The sequence below is a fragment of the Lutra lutra genome, chromosome 16 (genome assembly GCF_902655055.1).
Source record: "Lutra lutra chromosome 16, mLutLut1.2, whole genome shotgun sequence".
Lineage (NCBI taxonomy): Eukaryota > Metazoa > Chordata > Mammalia > Carnivora > Mustelidae > Lutra > Lutra lutra.
The window spans coordinates 35,529,763-35,548,186 of NC_062293.1; the positions used below are offsets into that span (position 1 = coordinate 35,529,763).

The 18,424-nt window shown below is 36.0% G+C and overlaps 1 protein-coding gene across 9 annotated transcripts in view; it reads right to left on the bottom strand.

Annotated features, from left to right (window-relative positions):
• Nucleotides 1–18,424, bottom strand: part of BCAS3 (BCAS3 microtubule associated cell migration factor) — a 592,326-nt gene that overhangs the window by 369,504 nt on the left and 204,398 nt on the right. For all 9 annotated transcript variants that reach the window (XM_047708851.1, XM_047708852.1, XM_047708848.1 and 6 more), the window contains exon 14: nt 16,074–16,207. In XM_047708851.1, coding sequence (XP_047564807.1) covers nt 16,074–16,207 — 134 coding nt within the window. The remainder of the gene's footprint in view (nt 1–16,073; nt 16,208–18,424) is intronic.

Here is an 18,424-nt window from a genome sequence, read left to right on the forward strand (position 1 = left end):
AAACTAACTGGTCAAGGTCCAAGCCCTCAGATGATGTTATATTTAATGTTATATTTAATGAAAACTTACATGAAAATACATAAAAGAAGTTATTTGCTTGAAAATTAATATACAAGTTCTAGAGATATCCCCAACACTACATTTCAATAATTTTATCCTTCAAAATTGATTAATTCATTAAAATGTTATAATTCTGACTATCATGACAAGGTTAATGGCAATAAAAGTTTGCTTGGGAATAAGTGGCTTAGAAAGGAAATGTGTTAAAGATGGATAATCCACACATACCTTCTAGCCTATCTGCCCCCTTGGTCCCCCTATGAATTCTTCATAATCATTCATTTAGTCAGTAAATATTTATGGAAAGGTTTTTTAGATGTTTTACACTTTTCTAAGTACCAAAAACTGAAAAATGAGCTAATGCTAATAAGCAGTAGGCAATTATCATCTGAACCAGCAACTACACTCTTGGGCACCTATGCCAGAAAAATAAAAATTATGTTCACGTAATATATTCATAATAGCCCCAAACTAAAAACTGTCCAGGTGAATGTATAAACCTGTGTGAGTTAGGTCTACTCATAAAAGGGCAGTGTGGGGGAATGGTTGAGTATCCTCATAGACACACAAACCTACACAGGTGATTAAATTGTACAGAACTAAACACACACACACACACACACACACACTCATTTCCACACAAACACACAAATGCACAAACAAGTAAACCCAGTGAAACCTGAAAAAGATCACAGATTGTACCAGTGTCAATATCCTGGTTGTGATATACTCTAGTTTTGCAAAATGTTACCCATTGAAATAAACTGCGTCAAGCGTACACGAGATCTCTTAGTATTTCTTACAAATCTATATAAATCTACAATTACTTCTATAAAAATCTGAACTAAAAAAAAGTTAATACGATGCCTCGCACACACCACAGAGCCAGCAGTGCTAACATGGCCTCGCTCCTGCTGCAACCTGAACTTGAGGGGTAACAAGGATGAGGGGTATCCAAGATGCCAGAGGCTGCAGGGGTGAAACTTGGCAGTGTTGGGAGTGTGGGCACACTCGCAGGATGCTGGGAAGTAGCACTAATGCCCATGGGGAAATAAGTGGCACTCACACTGGGGAACAATCACTTGGTCAAGTGAGAGGAAGGCCAACATTCCTGGCTGCCCCCAGAGTATCTGCAGGCCAGCCTCCCCTGCTAACAAGATGGAGAATAATGTGACCACCTGGCAACTGTCACAGGAACAACGGACATGTGCACATTGAATACATTAGTCTGTGTTCTCCTGTAGGGAAAGTAGTTCCTATCCTTGTTGGGGAGGTGGAGGGAAGGTGCCCCAGAGAATACCCTGTAAGGAAGTGTAAGCAAATTCTGCAGTAAGGAAGAGAAGCTAAAGTGACCTGGTAGGACTACTGCTATGCTGTTGATGAACATGTAACTGGTATTAATGGCTTAACTTACATGCTTGTAAGTGTCAGAGGGTATACCCTCTGCCATGAAGAATGAAATAGTAATGGGGAAAGCGCACAACAGACCACCTACTGGGATTCCAGTTCCTTCCATGTTATACAATAGAAACAACAGAATCCCAGTAGGAAAAGTTAGGTAGTGACTTAACGGCTGGTGAAATACTCAGGTGTTACCCCAGTACAACATCGCCACCTGCCTGATCCAGCAACCAAATACATTGCCTTTTTCAGATGGTGGCTACCAACCTGCTATTCAGTTATTGAAAATGAACAACTGACCCATGAGGCCTTGTGATTTTCGAGACCAACACTGGGTTGGGTCAACTCAAATTTGATGGTGAACATGGTGGTGAAGACCCAACAGAGCTTGCTAGTCAAATGGAAATGGTATATTTCAGAGTATGTTCCAGCCCGGCCCTAGAAGAAGCATCTTGTTTTCACAGCTACTTTATCAGCTTCTCCACCTGCCTTAAGCAATGGCACTAGTTCAATAGACCCTTGGTTCACACAACTTCCTCTAAATGCCTGTGCCTGATTCCCTGATGGCTTGCCTAAGATGAAGGCTGACGGTGTCCACTAGCCTGTGGCAGGTGCGCAACTCCAGCAAAAACTCTGCTGGGACCAATGAAGCAAAAAGGCCAATCAGCACAGTAGGATAACGGAAAGCTGTCACTTCTGTTTTAGTTGACGGGTCACTATAGCTCTGGGCCCATCATATCTACCTGTTGATGTATTCTCTATGATGTTTTTGTACTATGATGGCAAAAGTAAGCACAGAGAATATATACAACACAGAGTTTAAATATTTACTACTGGTCCTTCACAGAAAAAGTTTGCTGAACCTGCTTTACTTATTTATTTTTTCAGTGTTCCAAGATTCTTTGTTTATGCACCGCAGCCAATGCTCCACGTAATACGTGCCCTCCTGACTACCCACCACCAGGCTCACCATCTCCCCACCCCGCTCCCCTCCAAAACCCTCAGTTTGTCTCTCAGAGTCCACAATCTCTCATGCTTTGTCTACCCCTCCAATTTACCCCAATTCACTGAGCCTGCTTTAAACAATACTGCTGACACTTCGGCGACTGCCAATGTCCTGGCCAAACCTCGTGTGGTTTGCCGTGAGGAAAACTGGCAGATTGCAGATATCCCTTCTTTTAGGGCTAAGAGCTGCACAAATAAATCATGGCTAGTAACTGAACAATCTGGTTCACTCCCACCCAAGGTAAGATTCCATCCGCTGATGGAAAGGACTAGAATCAAGCTGCTCATCAAGCCTGTACTGCTCTGCTCTGCACAGTGATTCCCAACTAAATCCATCAATAATAAATGTTTGGGGTTTACATCACTTCTATTATCCACTGTTTTATAATCACTCAAAGTATATGTGATGTCAGAGTTAAAACACACAAATAAACTGAAGGTGTGTTATAATATAGTGTAGTAAATTATATACTATATGTAATATGCTATTATATATAACATATATAGTATACAGCATATACATAAATACACTGTAGGTTAGTTGCTTACCTATTAATATGGCTGATATAGTTCTCAGATATTTGACCATTTTCACCCTATTTGTTTTATCAAATATTGAGAAAGAACTGTTAAACTCAGGTTTAGGTAGTACATATTTAAATCTTCCTGATAATTTGACTCTTGAACATAATGAAAGATCTCTAGATCTTTCTGTCTTATTTTAGTTAATATTAATATGGCCAAGTTTTTGACATTATTGTATTTATCATTTGCATGCCATATCTTTTTTTTTTAAGATTTTATTTATTCATTTGACAGAGATCACAAGTAGGCAGAGAGGCAGGCAAAGAGAGAGGAGGAAGCAGGGTCCCCGCTGAGCAGAGAGCCTGATGCGGGGCTTGATCCCAGGACCCTGGGATCATGACCTGAGCCGAAGGCATAGGCTTTAACCCACTGAGCCACCCAGGTGCCCCGCATGACATATCTTTTAACATGCTTGTACTATCATTATATTAATGTCTCAATATGAAAAGTGAATCTCTAATAGACAATTCCTTTAGACTAAAATACATTAATATTTAATATAATTATTATACTATGGTTGAATTTTGATGTACCATTTAATATCTGGTTTTTGTTTATCCAGTTTCTTGTGCCTCTGTTCTTCCTTGTCTGCCTACTTTTGAATTAACTGAAATCCATGTTAACTGAATTATTTTCTATTAGGTATAGCATGTTGAACCCTGAAACAGTATAGTTCCAGATATGTGCTTCCACGTCAGCACTATAGGTCCATCATGCTATATTTATCGTATGCATTACATGAACACCTGATATAAACCCCAGAAAATGACATAAAAATTTCATATACATAAATACTATCATTTTAACATTCCTATATATTTTTAAATAAATTAAAATGTGGGGCAACTGGGTGATGGGCATTAAGGAGGGCATGTGATGTGATGGGCACTGGGTGTTATATGCAACTGATGAATTACTGAACTCTACATCTGAAACTAATGATGTACTGGGTGGTGGCTAACTGAATTCAAATTTTAAAAAAGAAGAAAATTTTAAATGGGAAAAATCATCCTTTCTCATTAGAAACTGACCATTTCTCAGATATTTCATTACTTCTACAAGATCCAAGCTTGCTCTGCTATCATTTACCTTTACCATAATTTTTATTGTGAATGCACTGGCCTTATTTCTCACTGCTTCATTCTTGAATGATACTATTGCTGGTGGAGAATTTTTGATCGCTTGTATTTTTTTCCTTTCAGTCCTCTAATCATTATATTCCACTGCCTTTGGACTTCCATGGTTTCTCATGAGAAGTCACTAATTTGTTGATGTTATTTCCCTGTATACAATGTGTTATTTTCCTCTGGCTATGTTCAAGATTTGTTCTTTACTATGGTTTTCAGAAAGTTGACTATGATGTGTTTGGGTTTTTTTAAGATTTTATTTATTTATTTGACAGGGAGAAAGAGATCACAAGTACGCAGAGAGGCGGACAGAGAGAGGGGGTGAGGCAGGCTCCCCGCTGAGCAGAGAGCCAGACCCAGGGCTCAATCCCAGGACCCGGAGACCATGACCCAAGCCAAAGGCAGAGGCCCAACCCATTGAGCCACCCAGGCACCCCTATGATGTTCTTAAGCTGGGATTTTGTCATAGTCTATGACATCGGGCTCTCTGCTCAGCAGGGAGCCTGCTTCCTTTCCTCTCTTTATTTCTTTCTATATTTTTTTCTGCCTCATTTTCTTTATATCCTCCCTTTCCACACAGATAAAGGTGAATTTTGTCATAGGATGGATCATATATAGAGTCTCAATCATACCTGATTTGGATAATTTAGATGATGACACCGGAGATTTTGGGCTAATGATATTATCAAGAAATTTTAGACTTTGAGTAGATGCTGCCATGCACCGAGACTTTTAGGGATGTTAGTATGCAGTAAATATATTTTGCACATGGGGTGATCCTGAATTTGGGATCAGAAGGCAGACAGTAGCGAGGTAAACAGTGGCTCAAAAAAAAGGCATATTCCAATCCTAACCCCTGGAACCTGCATATAGTACATTACAGACCCAAAGAGTGACCATAACTTTATACACTAAAATGTGATTGATGTATAGATGTTGAGAGTTTATCTTGGATTATAGGTACAGGTACTAAATGTATTCACATATATCCTATAAGATACACAGAAGAGGAGAAGACATAGAGACAAAAGAAGAAATGTGATCACAGAAGCAAAGATTGGAGTGATATAGATGGCTGCAAGGCAAGGAATGCTAACAGTCACTGGAAGCTGGAAAAGGAAAAGAACATATTCTGCTTAGAGGTTCTAGAGGGAGTGTGGCATTGCCAACACTTTGATTTTGGACTTGTGGCCTCCAGGATTGTGGGAGAATTAATTTCTGTTATTGTAACCGCCCCCCCCCCCCCGCCAGTTTCATGGTAATTTGTTATGACAACCATAGGAAAGAAATATAATAAATATGGATATCCAGAACAATGTGAATTCTATGTTGTGGACTGCCCAGGACTGGGGATGCTGGGTGGTATGGTAAGTGTATGTTAAGATTTCAAGAAACTTCTAAACTAATTTCTGGAGTGGCTATATACTATTTCACATTCCCAACAGCAATGTATGAGAAATCCAGCTCCTCCAACTCACTGACTTCTGAGAGTTCCTTAAAAGGTGTGGTAGATACAAGACAGTTTGTGCCTTTTCATTCTACTACCAGTGTTTTTCAAAGAGCAGATATGTTTTGTTTTAATGAACTATAATTTATCAGTCTTACTTACATGGATTTTGCTATTCAAGTCATCTATGAGAAATCTGCATCTAACCCAAGTCACAAAAGTTTTCTCCTACATTTTCTTCTAAAAGCTTTATATTAGTGAGTTTCACATTTAAATCTATGATCCAATTTGAGTTCATTTTTATATATGGAATGACGTATGGATTGATGCTTTTTTTTTTTGCACGTAAGTACCCAAGTGGTCCATCACCATTTTTAACCCACTGAGCCACACAGGCGCCCCTCCATCACCATTTTTGAAAAGACTAGCCTTTCTCATTTTGCACCTTTGCCAAAAATCAATTGTCCATATGTACAGGAATGTTCCTGGGTTCCCTATTGATCACTGTAGCTTAAGTAAATCTTGATAGCAGGTGATAATATCCCTTCAAATTTATTTTTCTCTTTCAGTGTTATTTTGCCATTATAAGCTCTACGTATTTACATATGAATTTTAGAAGTAGCTTGTCAATTTCTACCGCCCCCTCCCACAAATCCTGTGACTCTGTTTTTTATCCTGCTGGGCTTTTGATGGGGATTGCATTGAATATACAGATCAATCAAATCAACAAATATAATCAACAATATTAAGCATTCTAACTCCAAAACATGGTTTAACTCTCCACTTATTTACATCCTTACTCTGAGCAATGTTTTATAGTTTTAAGGGTACATGTCTTACATATTATAAGTACACATTACACACTATTTTCTACCTTTAACATTTTTTAAAAATTATCAATTACCTATTGTTTGTTCCTAATATGTAGAGGTGCAACTGACTTCCATATTGATCTAATACTCTGAAACCTAATTAAAATCACTTATTCTAACCATTTTTATAGAATCCAAAAGATTTTCTACATAACCATATCATCTTTAAATAAATATAGTTTTACTTTCTTCCTTTCTGATATGATGACGATTCTTTCTGTGGTCTCAGATTTCCTTTGCAGATCTCAGGAGGGTCTGTCTTTGCAGCTTTTATCTCTCCAGCACTCTGTCCTAAGAACTCTATGATCTTCACCTCTCAGTATTCTTAGCAATAACTCATCAATGGAGGGAGTCTATCCAGCTCCACTTGGACTCCCCCTTCCTGCACCATGGGCTGGAAAATTTGTCAAGGCAGTAAGCTGGGGCAATCATAGGCTTTTTCTCATTTGCTTCCCATCTCTCAAGGATCACCTCCTTCACGGCCTTATGTCCTATGTCCAGGAAAACACTATTTGTTCTTTCATTGTTTCAGGTAGGAAGGTAAATCCAGTTTCTCTTACTCCAGGTTATTTATGCTGATTTGGGTGTTATCTAGTTGTATCCCTAAGACAAGAACAGCTTAGGATCCTCTTACTCCACCCTCTTCCCACCAACCTCTCTCTCTTAGTCTACAGTGACCCAAAGTGAAGATCCTCATATTAACTCTTTGTCATTTACTGTGCCAGGTTTTTACAAGTACAGTAAGACACATTTTACATCTATTATTTCTGACACTTCCTGAAATAAATGCTATGAAACAGTCTTTGGTCCCATTTTACAGATGAGTAAATGGAAACTTAAGGAAAGTAGAAAATTTATCCTTGGTAATAGAATTACTAAACAGCATCCAAGCATACATGGAAGTTGGGGATAGGAAATGGGGAGTGACTGCTAATCAGCAAAAAAATTGTTATAAAAATGTTCTAATAGTAGATCCTGGTGGTGGTTGTGTAGCTCCGTGAAGATACTAAAAAAAAAAAAAAAAAAAAAAAAAAAAAAAAAAAAAAAAAAAAAAAAAACCACTGAAATGCACATTTTTTAAAAATTTTATTTTATATTCTAAGAATTATATCTCAATAAAGCTAACATTTTGGGGGGGAAGGGAACTGATAAAAGTCAAGAGCATAGGGTTATACATAGGACCATGAGGTTTAGCAAATAAAAATACAGAAAGTCCAGTAAAATTTGAATTTCTTTTTTTTTTAAAGATTTTATTTATTTGACAGAGAGAGAGAGAGAGATCACAAGTAGGCAGAGAGGCAGGCGGGGGGGGGGGGCAGGCTCCCCATTGAGCAGAGAGTCTGATGTGGGGCTCAATCCCAGGATCCTGAGATCATGACCTGAGCCCAAGGCAGAGGCTTAACCCTCTGAGTCACCCAGTGCCCCTAAAATTTGAATTTCAATATAAATCTAAGTAGGCAATATCTGGACATACTCATACTAAAATTACCTATTTTTATTTGAGCTGACTGTTAAATACTATCAATTAAGAATATTAAATAGCTAGAATCTTTTGCCATTAAGAATTAAACCTATAAGCTTACCATTTTATAGGACTCTACTGATAAAAGTAACACTTACCTGATGTGCAAAGTTGACCATTTACTAAAATTTTCATGTTAAGTACTAAAATGACTTGTACCTGCTTGAGTAAGACATTATAGAAGTATATTAACAAATATTGTAAAGGTTTCACCATATATTCCTGCTGAAGAAGAAGTATTTTTCTTACTGCATATGTGCCTTATGAGGAAAATTACTGTCAGATGCAGAGGATATCCAAAGTCATAGATCACAAAACAACTTAATTCAACATAATTAGACCCACATACTTGAGTTTTTTCCTTGCCTGATTAAAGTACCCTCAGAGTTTTTGGAAGAATCTAGAATGACATGATTTTGAAGTACTCAAAGACAGTTAGCCAAATCATATGCCATATAGATTTCATAATCAGTGCTAAATTTTATATATTATTTCAAAGTAATTTTCAGTAGAAGCTTATGGAAATTAATTTTATAGTCATTACTTGAGTTTCCTTAGATCTTAATATTTGGTGTTTAAAAATTCCCAATCTTCTAAATTACAGAGTGTGACATCTCTATTTCCAGGTTGGATGTACAGGTAATTAAATGATAAATAATGCTAATGCAAATGATTTACAAAAAAAGGTGTAAACAAAAAAAAAAGTATAAATATTTAAAATAGTAAAATTCGGGGCACCTGGGTGGCTCAGTGGGTTAAAGCCTCTGCCTTCGGCTCAGGTCATGATCCCAGGGTCCTGGGATCGAGCCCCGCATTGGGCTCTCTGCTCTGCAGAGAGCCTGCTTCCTCCTCTCTCTCTGCCTGCCTCTCTGACTACTTGTGATCTCTGTCTGTCAAATAAATAAATAAAATCTTAAAAAAAAAAAAGTTAAAAAAAATAAAATAAAATAGTAAAATTCTAGGTTATAGCTGAAGTAGGGCATACAAATTACTGGTGAGGACAGAACAGGTATTACAAAAACAGAGTTAAGAAATCAAATGTGTGGGCACCGGAATGGCAGTTGGTTAAACATCTGACTCTTGGTTTTAGCTCAAGTCATGACATAAAGGTCATGAGATCCAGCCCCATGTCAGGCTCTGCACTCAGCATGGAGTCTGCGTGAGTTTCCCCCTCTCTCTCCCTCTGTTCCTCCCCAACCCTTCCCATCTCTCAAATAAACAAATCTTTAAAAAATAAAATAAAATGTGCCAGCAGCATAGTTAAATATTGAATCTTCACCTAAATGGTCATCTACTTAGAAACTTCCATACAAAAGAAACAAAGATGAACAGTAACTAAAATAAGAATAAGCAAGTTTAGATGTGCCAGAAGGTAAGGACATTGTAAGAGAAAAATGGAGATATGTCAAAGGACACACATGTCAGGTTGATAGATGCCACTGGACAAATCTGGGATATCCTGAGCATTAACATAAATAGTCATTGAATGAATATAAGCCACTGAAATAAAATAGGAATCTATTAACCAAATGATATATATAAATAAAAGAAGTGTTACAACTTTGGGGAGGGGAAGGGATATTTACATAATTTAAAATGACTTCTACCCAGGGCACAGAACAGAAGCAGTAGACAAAAATGTCCCACTCCTAAACTACCCTTAAGAGAGATATATTTTCATACTTTAAAAGCTGCTGCCTGACAGTCCAGCTTTCAATTAGCCACTATCTAGATGCTGACTGAGATCCACACATTAACAAAATGAAGGATAAAAAGCCAATGACCATCTCAAAAGATATGGAAAAAGCATTTTAAGATATTCAATTCATAATAAAAATATCCATTCATGATAAAAACTCTCAATAAAGTGAGTATAAAGGAAATGTACCTCAACATAATAAAGGCCATCTATGAGAAGCCCACATCTAACATCACACTCAACAGTGACCAGCTGAAAGCTTTTCCTCTAAGATCAAGAACAAGGATGCACATTCTCACCACTTTTTTCAACATGCTACTGGAAGTCCAAGTCAGAGATATTAGGCAAGAAAAATAAAGAAAGAAATCAGTCAATGTGATATAACAAACACTTCAACAAAAGAAAGGATAAAAACCATATAATCATTTCAATAGACACAGAAAAAGCATCTGACAAAGTAAAATATCCATTCATAATAAAAACCAGTTGCAAATAGGTTTAGAGGGAACATACCTCAATATAATAAAGGCCATACATGAGAAACCCCACAGCAACATCATACCAAATGGGGAAAAACTGAGAGCTTTCCCCCTAAAATCAGGAACAAGATCACCAAGTCCATTCTACCACTTTTACTGGAAGTCCTAGCCATAGCAATCAGACAACAAAAAGGAACAAAAGGCATCTACATGGGTAAGGAAAAAAATAAAACTTTCAAAATTTGAAAATGACATGATACTATAAACAGAAAACCTGAAAGACACCACCAAAAAAGTACCAGAATTGATAAATGAATTCACCAAGGTCACAGGATACAAAAATTATTGTACAGAAATCCATTACATTTCCATATACTAATAACGAAGCAAGAGAAACAGAAATGAATAAAGCAATCCCATTTACAAATGCACCAAAAATAAGATACCTAGGAATAGACTTAGCCAAGGAAGTGAAAGAACAGTACTCCAAAAACTATAAAATACTGATTAAAGAAACTGAACATGATACAAAGACTGCAAAGACATTCTATGCTAATGGACTGGAAGAACAAATATTGTTAAAATGTCCATACTAGCCAAAGCAATCTACACATTTAATGCAATCCCTATCAAAATACCAACAGGATTTTTCACAGAATTAGAACAAATAATCCCAAAATTTGTATGGAGCTACAAAAGATCCCAAATAGCTAACATAATCTTAAAAAAGAAAAACAAAGCTGATGGTATCACAATTCCAGATTTTAAGTTATACTACAAAGCTACAGTAATCAAAACAGTATGATACTGGCACACAAACAGGCACATAGGTCGATGAAACAGAATAGAAAACCCAGATGTGAACCCACAACTAATCTTTGACAAAGCAGGAAAGAACCCAGTGGGAAAAAGACCATTTCTTCAGCAAGTGGTACTGGGAAAACTAGACAGCAACATGCAAAAGAATGAAACTGGACCACTTTCTTTTACCATATATATATAAAAACAAAACTCAAAATGGATTAAAGACCTAAATGTGAAGCCTGAAACCATAAAAATCCTAAAAGACAGCATAAGCAGTAATTTCTCTGACATCAGCTGTAACAATATTTTTCTAGATATGCCTCCTGAGGCAGAGGAATAATACGAAAAATAAACTACTGGAACTATATAAAAGTAAAAAGCTTCTGCACAGCAAAGGAAATAATCAACAAAACTAAAAAGCAACCTAATGAATAGGAGAAAATATCTGCAAATGACATATCCAATAAAAGGTTAGTATTCAGATTATATAAAGAATTTATACAACTCAACATCCAAAAAAAAAAAAAAACAAAAAAACAAAAAACCCCACAAATAATGCAATTAAAAACAGGGCAGAAGACAAGAAAGACCTATCTCCAAAGAAGACAGACAGATGGCCAACAGACACATGAAAAGATGCTCAACATCACTCAGAATCAAGGAAACACAAATTAAAACTATAATGCACTACCACCTCCCACCTGTCAGAATGGCTAAAATCAAAAATGCAAGAAACAATAGGTATTGGTGAGGATGTGGAGAAAAAGGAACCTTTTACACTGTTGGTAGGAATGCAAACTGGTGCAGCAACTCTGGAAAACAGTATGGAGGTTTCTCAGAAATTTAAAAACAGAATTGCCCTACAATCCAACAATTGCACTAGTGGGTGTTTACCCAAAGAATACAAAAACACTAATTCAAAAGGCTACATGCACCCTTATGTTTATTGCAGCATTATTGACAACCGCCAAACTATGGAAGCAGCCCAAATGTCCATTAACTGATGATTAGATAAAGAAGATGTCTCTTTCTCTCTCTCTCTCTCTCTCACAAACACACCACACACCACACACACACACAGTGGAATATTATTCAGTCATAAAAAAGAATGAAATCATGTCATTTGCAATGCCGTGGATGAAGCTAGAGAATATAATGCTAAGTGAAATAAGTCAGCCCAAGAAAGACAAATACCGTATGATTTCACTCATTTGTGGAATTTAAGAAAAAAAGCAAATGATCATAGGAGAAAAAATAGAGAGAGGCAAACCAAGAAACAGACTCTTAACTACAGAGAACAAATTGATGGTTACCAGGGTGGGGGGATGGCAGGATGGGTCAAACAGTTGATGAGGATTAAGGAGTGCACTTGTAATGATAAGCACTGGATTATTAAAGTAAAAACTTAAAAATAATTAAAAGAGAAAAATCATAAGAAAGAGAAACTACATTTATAGTACTTATCAAAATAAATCCACATATGAGTGGACCCATGAAGTTCAAACCCATGTGGTTCAAGCGTTAGCTATATTTGTTGTAAGATTCAGGTCACTAGAAAACCCAGAAATGAACCCACAACTATATGGCCAATTAATCTTCGACAAAGCAGGAAAGAATATTCAGTGGAAAAAAGACAGTCTCTTCAACAAATGGTGTTGGGAAAACTGGACAGCAACATGCAAAAGAATGAAACTGGAACACTTTCTTATCCCAAACACAAAAATAAATTCAAAATAGATGAAAGACCTAAATGTGAGACAGGAAACCATCAAAATTCTAAAGAAGAACATAGGCAGTAACCACTCTGACATCAGCTATGGCAACTTCTTACTAAGTTGTTATATAGTAACTTCTATATAACAACCATATAGTTGGATGTTGCCACATAGTAACTTCTTACTATGTTTTACTAAGTAAGACATATCTTGCTAGATATGTCTCCTCAGGCAAGGGAAACAAAAGCAAATACAAACTATTGGGATTTCATCATGATAAAAAGCTTTTCATCAGGATAAGATAAAAAGCTTTTGGGTAATGGGTATTAAGGGGGGAGTTTGTGTTGAGTACTGGGTTTACATGTAAGTGATGAATCACTAAATTCTACTCCTGAAATCAGTATTACCCTATATGTCAACTAACAGGAATTTAAACAAAAATTTGAAAAAAAAATAGTAATTTGGTAAAGTTAAAAAAAAGATAAAACCTTCTGGACTGGAAGAGATTATGCTGAGTGAAATAAGTCAAGCAGAGAGTCAATTATCATATGGTTTCACTTATTTGTGGAGCATAACAAATACCATGGAGGACAAGGGGAGTTAGAGAGGAGAAGGGAGTGGAGGGAAATTGGAAGGGGAGGTGAACCACGAGAGACTGGACTCTGAAAAACAATCTGAGGGTTTTGAAGGGGCTGGGGGGTGGGAGGTTGGGGGAACCAGGTGGTGGGTATTGGAGAGGGCAAGGACTGCATGGAGCACTGGGTGTGATGCAAAAACAATGAATACTGTTACACTGAAAATAAATTTAAAACTGCACAATGAAAGAAACAACAAAACTAAAAGGCAACCTTTGGAAGGGGAGAAGATATTTGCAAATGACATATCTGATAAAGGATTAGTACCCAAAATCTATAAAGAACTTATAAAACTCAACACCCAAAAAACAAATAGTCCAGTGAAAAATGGGCAGAAGGCATGAACAGACATTTTCCCAAAAAAGACACCACATGAAAAGATGCTCAAAATCACTCAACATTAGGGAAATACAAATCAAAACTACAATGAGATACCACCTCATACCTGTCAGAATGACTAAAATTAACAACACAGGAAACAACAGGTGTTGGTAAGAATGCAAACTGGTGCAGCCACTCTAGAAAACAGTATAGAGGTTCCTCAAAAAGTTAAAAATAGAACTACCCTACAATCCAGCAATTACACTATTGGGTATTTATCCAAAGGAAACTGATTCCAAGGGACACATGAACACAAATGTTTACAGCAGCATTATCAACAGTGGCCAAATTGTGGAAAGAGCCCAATGTCCATCAGCTGATAAATGGATAAAGAAGATATGGTATATATACACAATGGAATACTACTCAGCCATAAAAAAGAATGAAATCTTGTAATTTGCAATGAGGTGGATGGAGCTAGAGAGTATAAGGCTAAGCAAAATAAGTCAGTCAGAGAAAGACAAATACCATATGATTTCACTCATATATGAAATTTAAGAAACAAAACAAATGAACACAGTGGTCAAGAAAAGAAAGGCAAACCAAGAAACAGACTCTTAACTATAGAGAATAAACTGATGGTTATCAGAAGACAGGTGGGGGGGATAGGTTAAATGGATGATGGGGATTAAGAAGGGCACTTGTGATGAGCACCAGGTGTTACATGTAAGTGCTGAATCACTAAATTCTACACCTGAAACTAATATTACACTGTATGCTAATTAACTGCAATTTAAATAAAAACTTTTAAAAAATCAGTCACATTTTGAATGAAGAACTTCCCACATTTTAGATTTGGCTTGCTGTATTCTCATGGTATTGTTTAACTTATCTAGCTCTGTCTTTTATGTAAAGTACTAATTACATCTAGGGGCTGAATTGGATTCAGGTTTAATTTAGAAGACTGGGCAGAAATAGTTCATAGATAATATTGTATACATCCTATTACATCAAATCAGGAAGTACATGATATCTGACTGTTCCACTTTGGTAATCAGCTAAAACTAAATACAGATGATAACTGCCTAAATCCATTGTTTCATTAGGGGTAGCAACAATGGTGATTCTTAAAATTCTGACTTTTTTTAATTGAGGTATAACTGACATACAACATTCTATTAGTTTCAGGTGTACAACATAATGATTCAATATGTGTATATATTACGAAATGATCACCACACTAAATCTAAATTCTAATATTTTTAATACTGGAATTCTTCCATAAAGAAAAACTTTCCCTCACCAACTATTCAGTTATCTTATTAAATTGAAATAAGGAAGACAAGATACATGCTTTAGTTATCAATTTTCAAAATAATGAGTTAGTAAACAAGCAACCTACACTTATGTCCAATACTTCCTTTTTAAGTATCATTACAAACTCATAGATTTCTATATATTTAAGATGTTCATTCTATGATAGAAAATTTTAGTGGAAACTTAGGATAAACAGCATTTTCGACTACTGGGAAAGGATAGACTCGCTAGTAAGTGGTGATGGGTCAATGAGCTCTTAGGATAAAGGATATACAGTAGCACATGGTAAATGCATAACCACAAGCTCTGGGAAACCAAAGATTGAACAGTTGGAATTTTAGCCTATTAAGTATCTCAGTATGTACCAAGTGACATTAAGAGTACATGTAAAAGCACTTAGCATGGTACCTAATACAAATAGTAAGTTATATCTGTGGGTGTGGGTGTGGATGTGTGTGTGGATGTTGTGGGGATGTGTGTATACATGCATGCCCATACATGCATGCACAGTGATGTGTTGCTAAACATTAAAAACTGGCTCCATAAGAAAAAAAAAATAGTTCTAACTTGCAGTGTTTGTCGATTTCCATTAAACACTCCTAACACAGATGTAACATCACTACAGCCAGAGCTGGGAACAAATGTACACAACTCATTCTCACTATACCACCGAATATTATCCATAGAGTCATACGATATAAAATGCAATTATTTTTGCATATATAATATGTGCTTACATGCATATGTGTGTGCGTGTGCATGTATGCAAGTATATAAAACCAAAACACACAAAAAAGACCTGGAAAGATATCTAATGGATGACAGGGTTTTCGCCAGTAGGGGGAGGGGGGGGTGGGAGAGATGGAGATGGTATAGGGTAGGAGGACAAAGATAAATAGATTTTTTGTTTTATCAAGTTCACTGACTTGTTCACCTACTGCTTATGTATTTATTGGATCAAAATAGGGTATTTTATGTTCTCAATAACATTAACATTAAGCCCCAAATAAACAGCTTAATCAGGTGTCATACTACACACACACATACACACACACAAACACCTTCTAAAAAATATACAACTTACTTTGGCTTCAGTTTCTCCTCTGTGAAGAGTATACAGATGATGGACAGCACTTTGTGATGAAGACCAAGGATGAGTCAGAATTTGGAAGACATGAAAGTCATGGCCAAGGGTGTCTGTTGTGACTAGAAGCATTCCTGAAAGACACACAATAAGAGAGTAAAAGTAAAAACAATTAGGCATGTGGATGAAATATTTTCACAAAGTATTCATTATGCTTTTTTTATTTTATTTTATTTTGAAGAGTCTACCTATTTATTTGACACAGAGAGAGAGATCATAAGTAGGCAGAGAGGCAGGCAGAGAAAGAGGAAAGCAGGCTCCCTGGTTAGCAGAGAGCCCGATGCGGGGCTCGATCCCAGGACCCTGAGATCATGACCTGAGCCAAAGGCAGAGGCTTAACCCACTGAGCCACCCAGGCACCCCTCGTTATGCTTTAAAGTACTACTGATGGAAAAAAAAAAAATGACCAAAGATGTAAAAAAAACTTCTCCCAATTAAAAAAATTAAAATACAACATCTTTCTTCTGTATGAACCTTCATGCAACATCAGTATATATCAATATAATTTAGTGAGGACACTAATTGTAGAAGTTTTCTGTTCCCGTATGCCTAGTAGAGAAAGGATTACTAAGAGTTCTCAAACATTTAAAACAGCCAATGTGATAACAAAAAATGTGAAAATGACTTCTCTCCATGAAACTAAAACCTGCTCCCACTTTTTACCATTTTTTAAAACCTGAATTTTGAGTTTCAGTTTATCTACAATACCCTACCTTAATTCACCAGTTTAAAATGTGTCTCTACCCTGGCATAACATTTATCCAAACTGCTTATAGTGTCTCACAGAGCAAGTTTTTAATTTTGACAAAGTATCTCGGTGAAGAACTCTTTCCCTAATCCATGGTCACAACTATTTTGTTTTCTGGTAAAATTTTCAGAGTTTTATATTTTACATACAGGTCTATCATTCATTTTGAGTTAATTTTTGTAAAAAGCATGAGGCATCACACAAAGGAACTTTTTTTGGAAATGATATTCAGTTGTTCCAGCAAGATTTCTTCCAGAAACTATTCTTTATCCACTGAATTCTTTATCCTTTATTTTTTAAATCTATTGTCAATTTGTCAAATATCAACTGGCTGTATCTGATAGATCTCTTTCTGGAATTATTATTCTAGTCCATCAATTTCATCTATAGTCATCTATACTCTCATTAATACCACACTTTCTTCACTACTGTAACTTTATAGTAAATCTTGAAATCAGGTTAGAACCTTTTCAACATTATTTTGGCTATTCCAATTCCTTTCCAAACACAGAATCATATTTTGATATTTTAAAAAATTCCTAGGATTTTTTGGGAGGATTATATTAAGTCTATAAATCGATTTGAGTATGATGAACATCTTAACAATATTGAGTCTTCTGACCTAGGAACACTTCATATTTCTTAACATATATCTTCTTTGACTTTTTTTTTCCTTGTTCAGCACACAAATTATAAATATATTTTCTTGGATCCATTATAAATGGTATTATTTTATCTCAATTATCAATTTTTCCCTGCTGACACATAGACATAAAATTGAAATTTTTTATATTCTAGCTCTAGAATACCAGCTCTAGCAAAGGTTCCTCTGTAGATTACATGGAATTTTCTTTACAGAATATCATGTAGTATGTGACTAGACATAATTTCTTCCTTTCCAAACTACATGCCTTTTTCTCTTTTTCTTCACTTACTACATTTGCTGAGGAAAACAGGACTGGTGAGAAGCAATATTCATAACTTCCAAATTCTAAGACAAGTATTCAATCTTTAAGTATGATTTTAGCTGTAGGATTTTTATAAATGCCCACTATCAACTTAAGGATGTTCCTTTCTAGTCCTAGTTTGTTGAGAGCTTTTATAATGAATGAAATGTTGAATTTTGTCCAGGGTTTTATACCTGTGAGATGATTATGTGGTCTTCTTCTTTACTCGATTAATATGGTGAATTTTACTAATGACTGAATATCAAATGCTGACCAAGCTGTGCATTTCTAGAATAAACTCCACCTGGTCAAAATCCCTTATTATATGCTGCCAGATTCAATTAGCTAATGTTTTAAGATTTTCATGATGTATTCCTGAGGGATATTCATTTATAGGTTTCTAATAATGTATTTATCTGTTTTTAGAATCAGGGTAAAGCTGGTCCTATTGTGAAAGGTTCCTTATATTCTTATTTTCTAGAAGAGATTAGGGAAAAGTGCTATTATTTCTTACCTAGATGTTTAGTAGAATTTGCCAGTGGGCCCTTCTGTAGTTGAACACTCAACAATCTTTTTAATTTAATTTCTTTGTAATT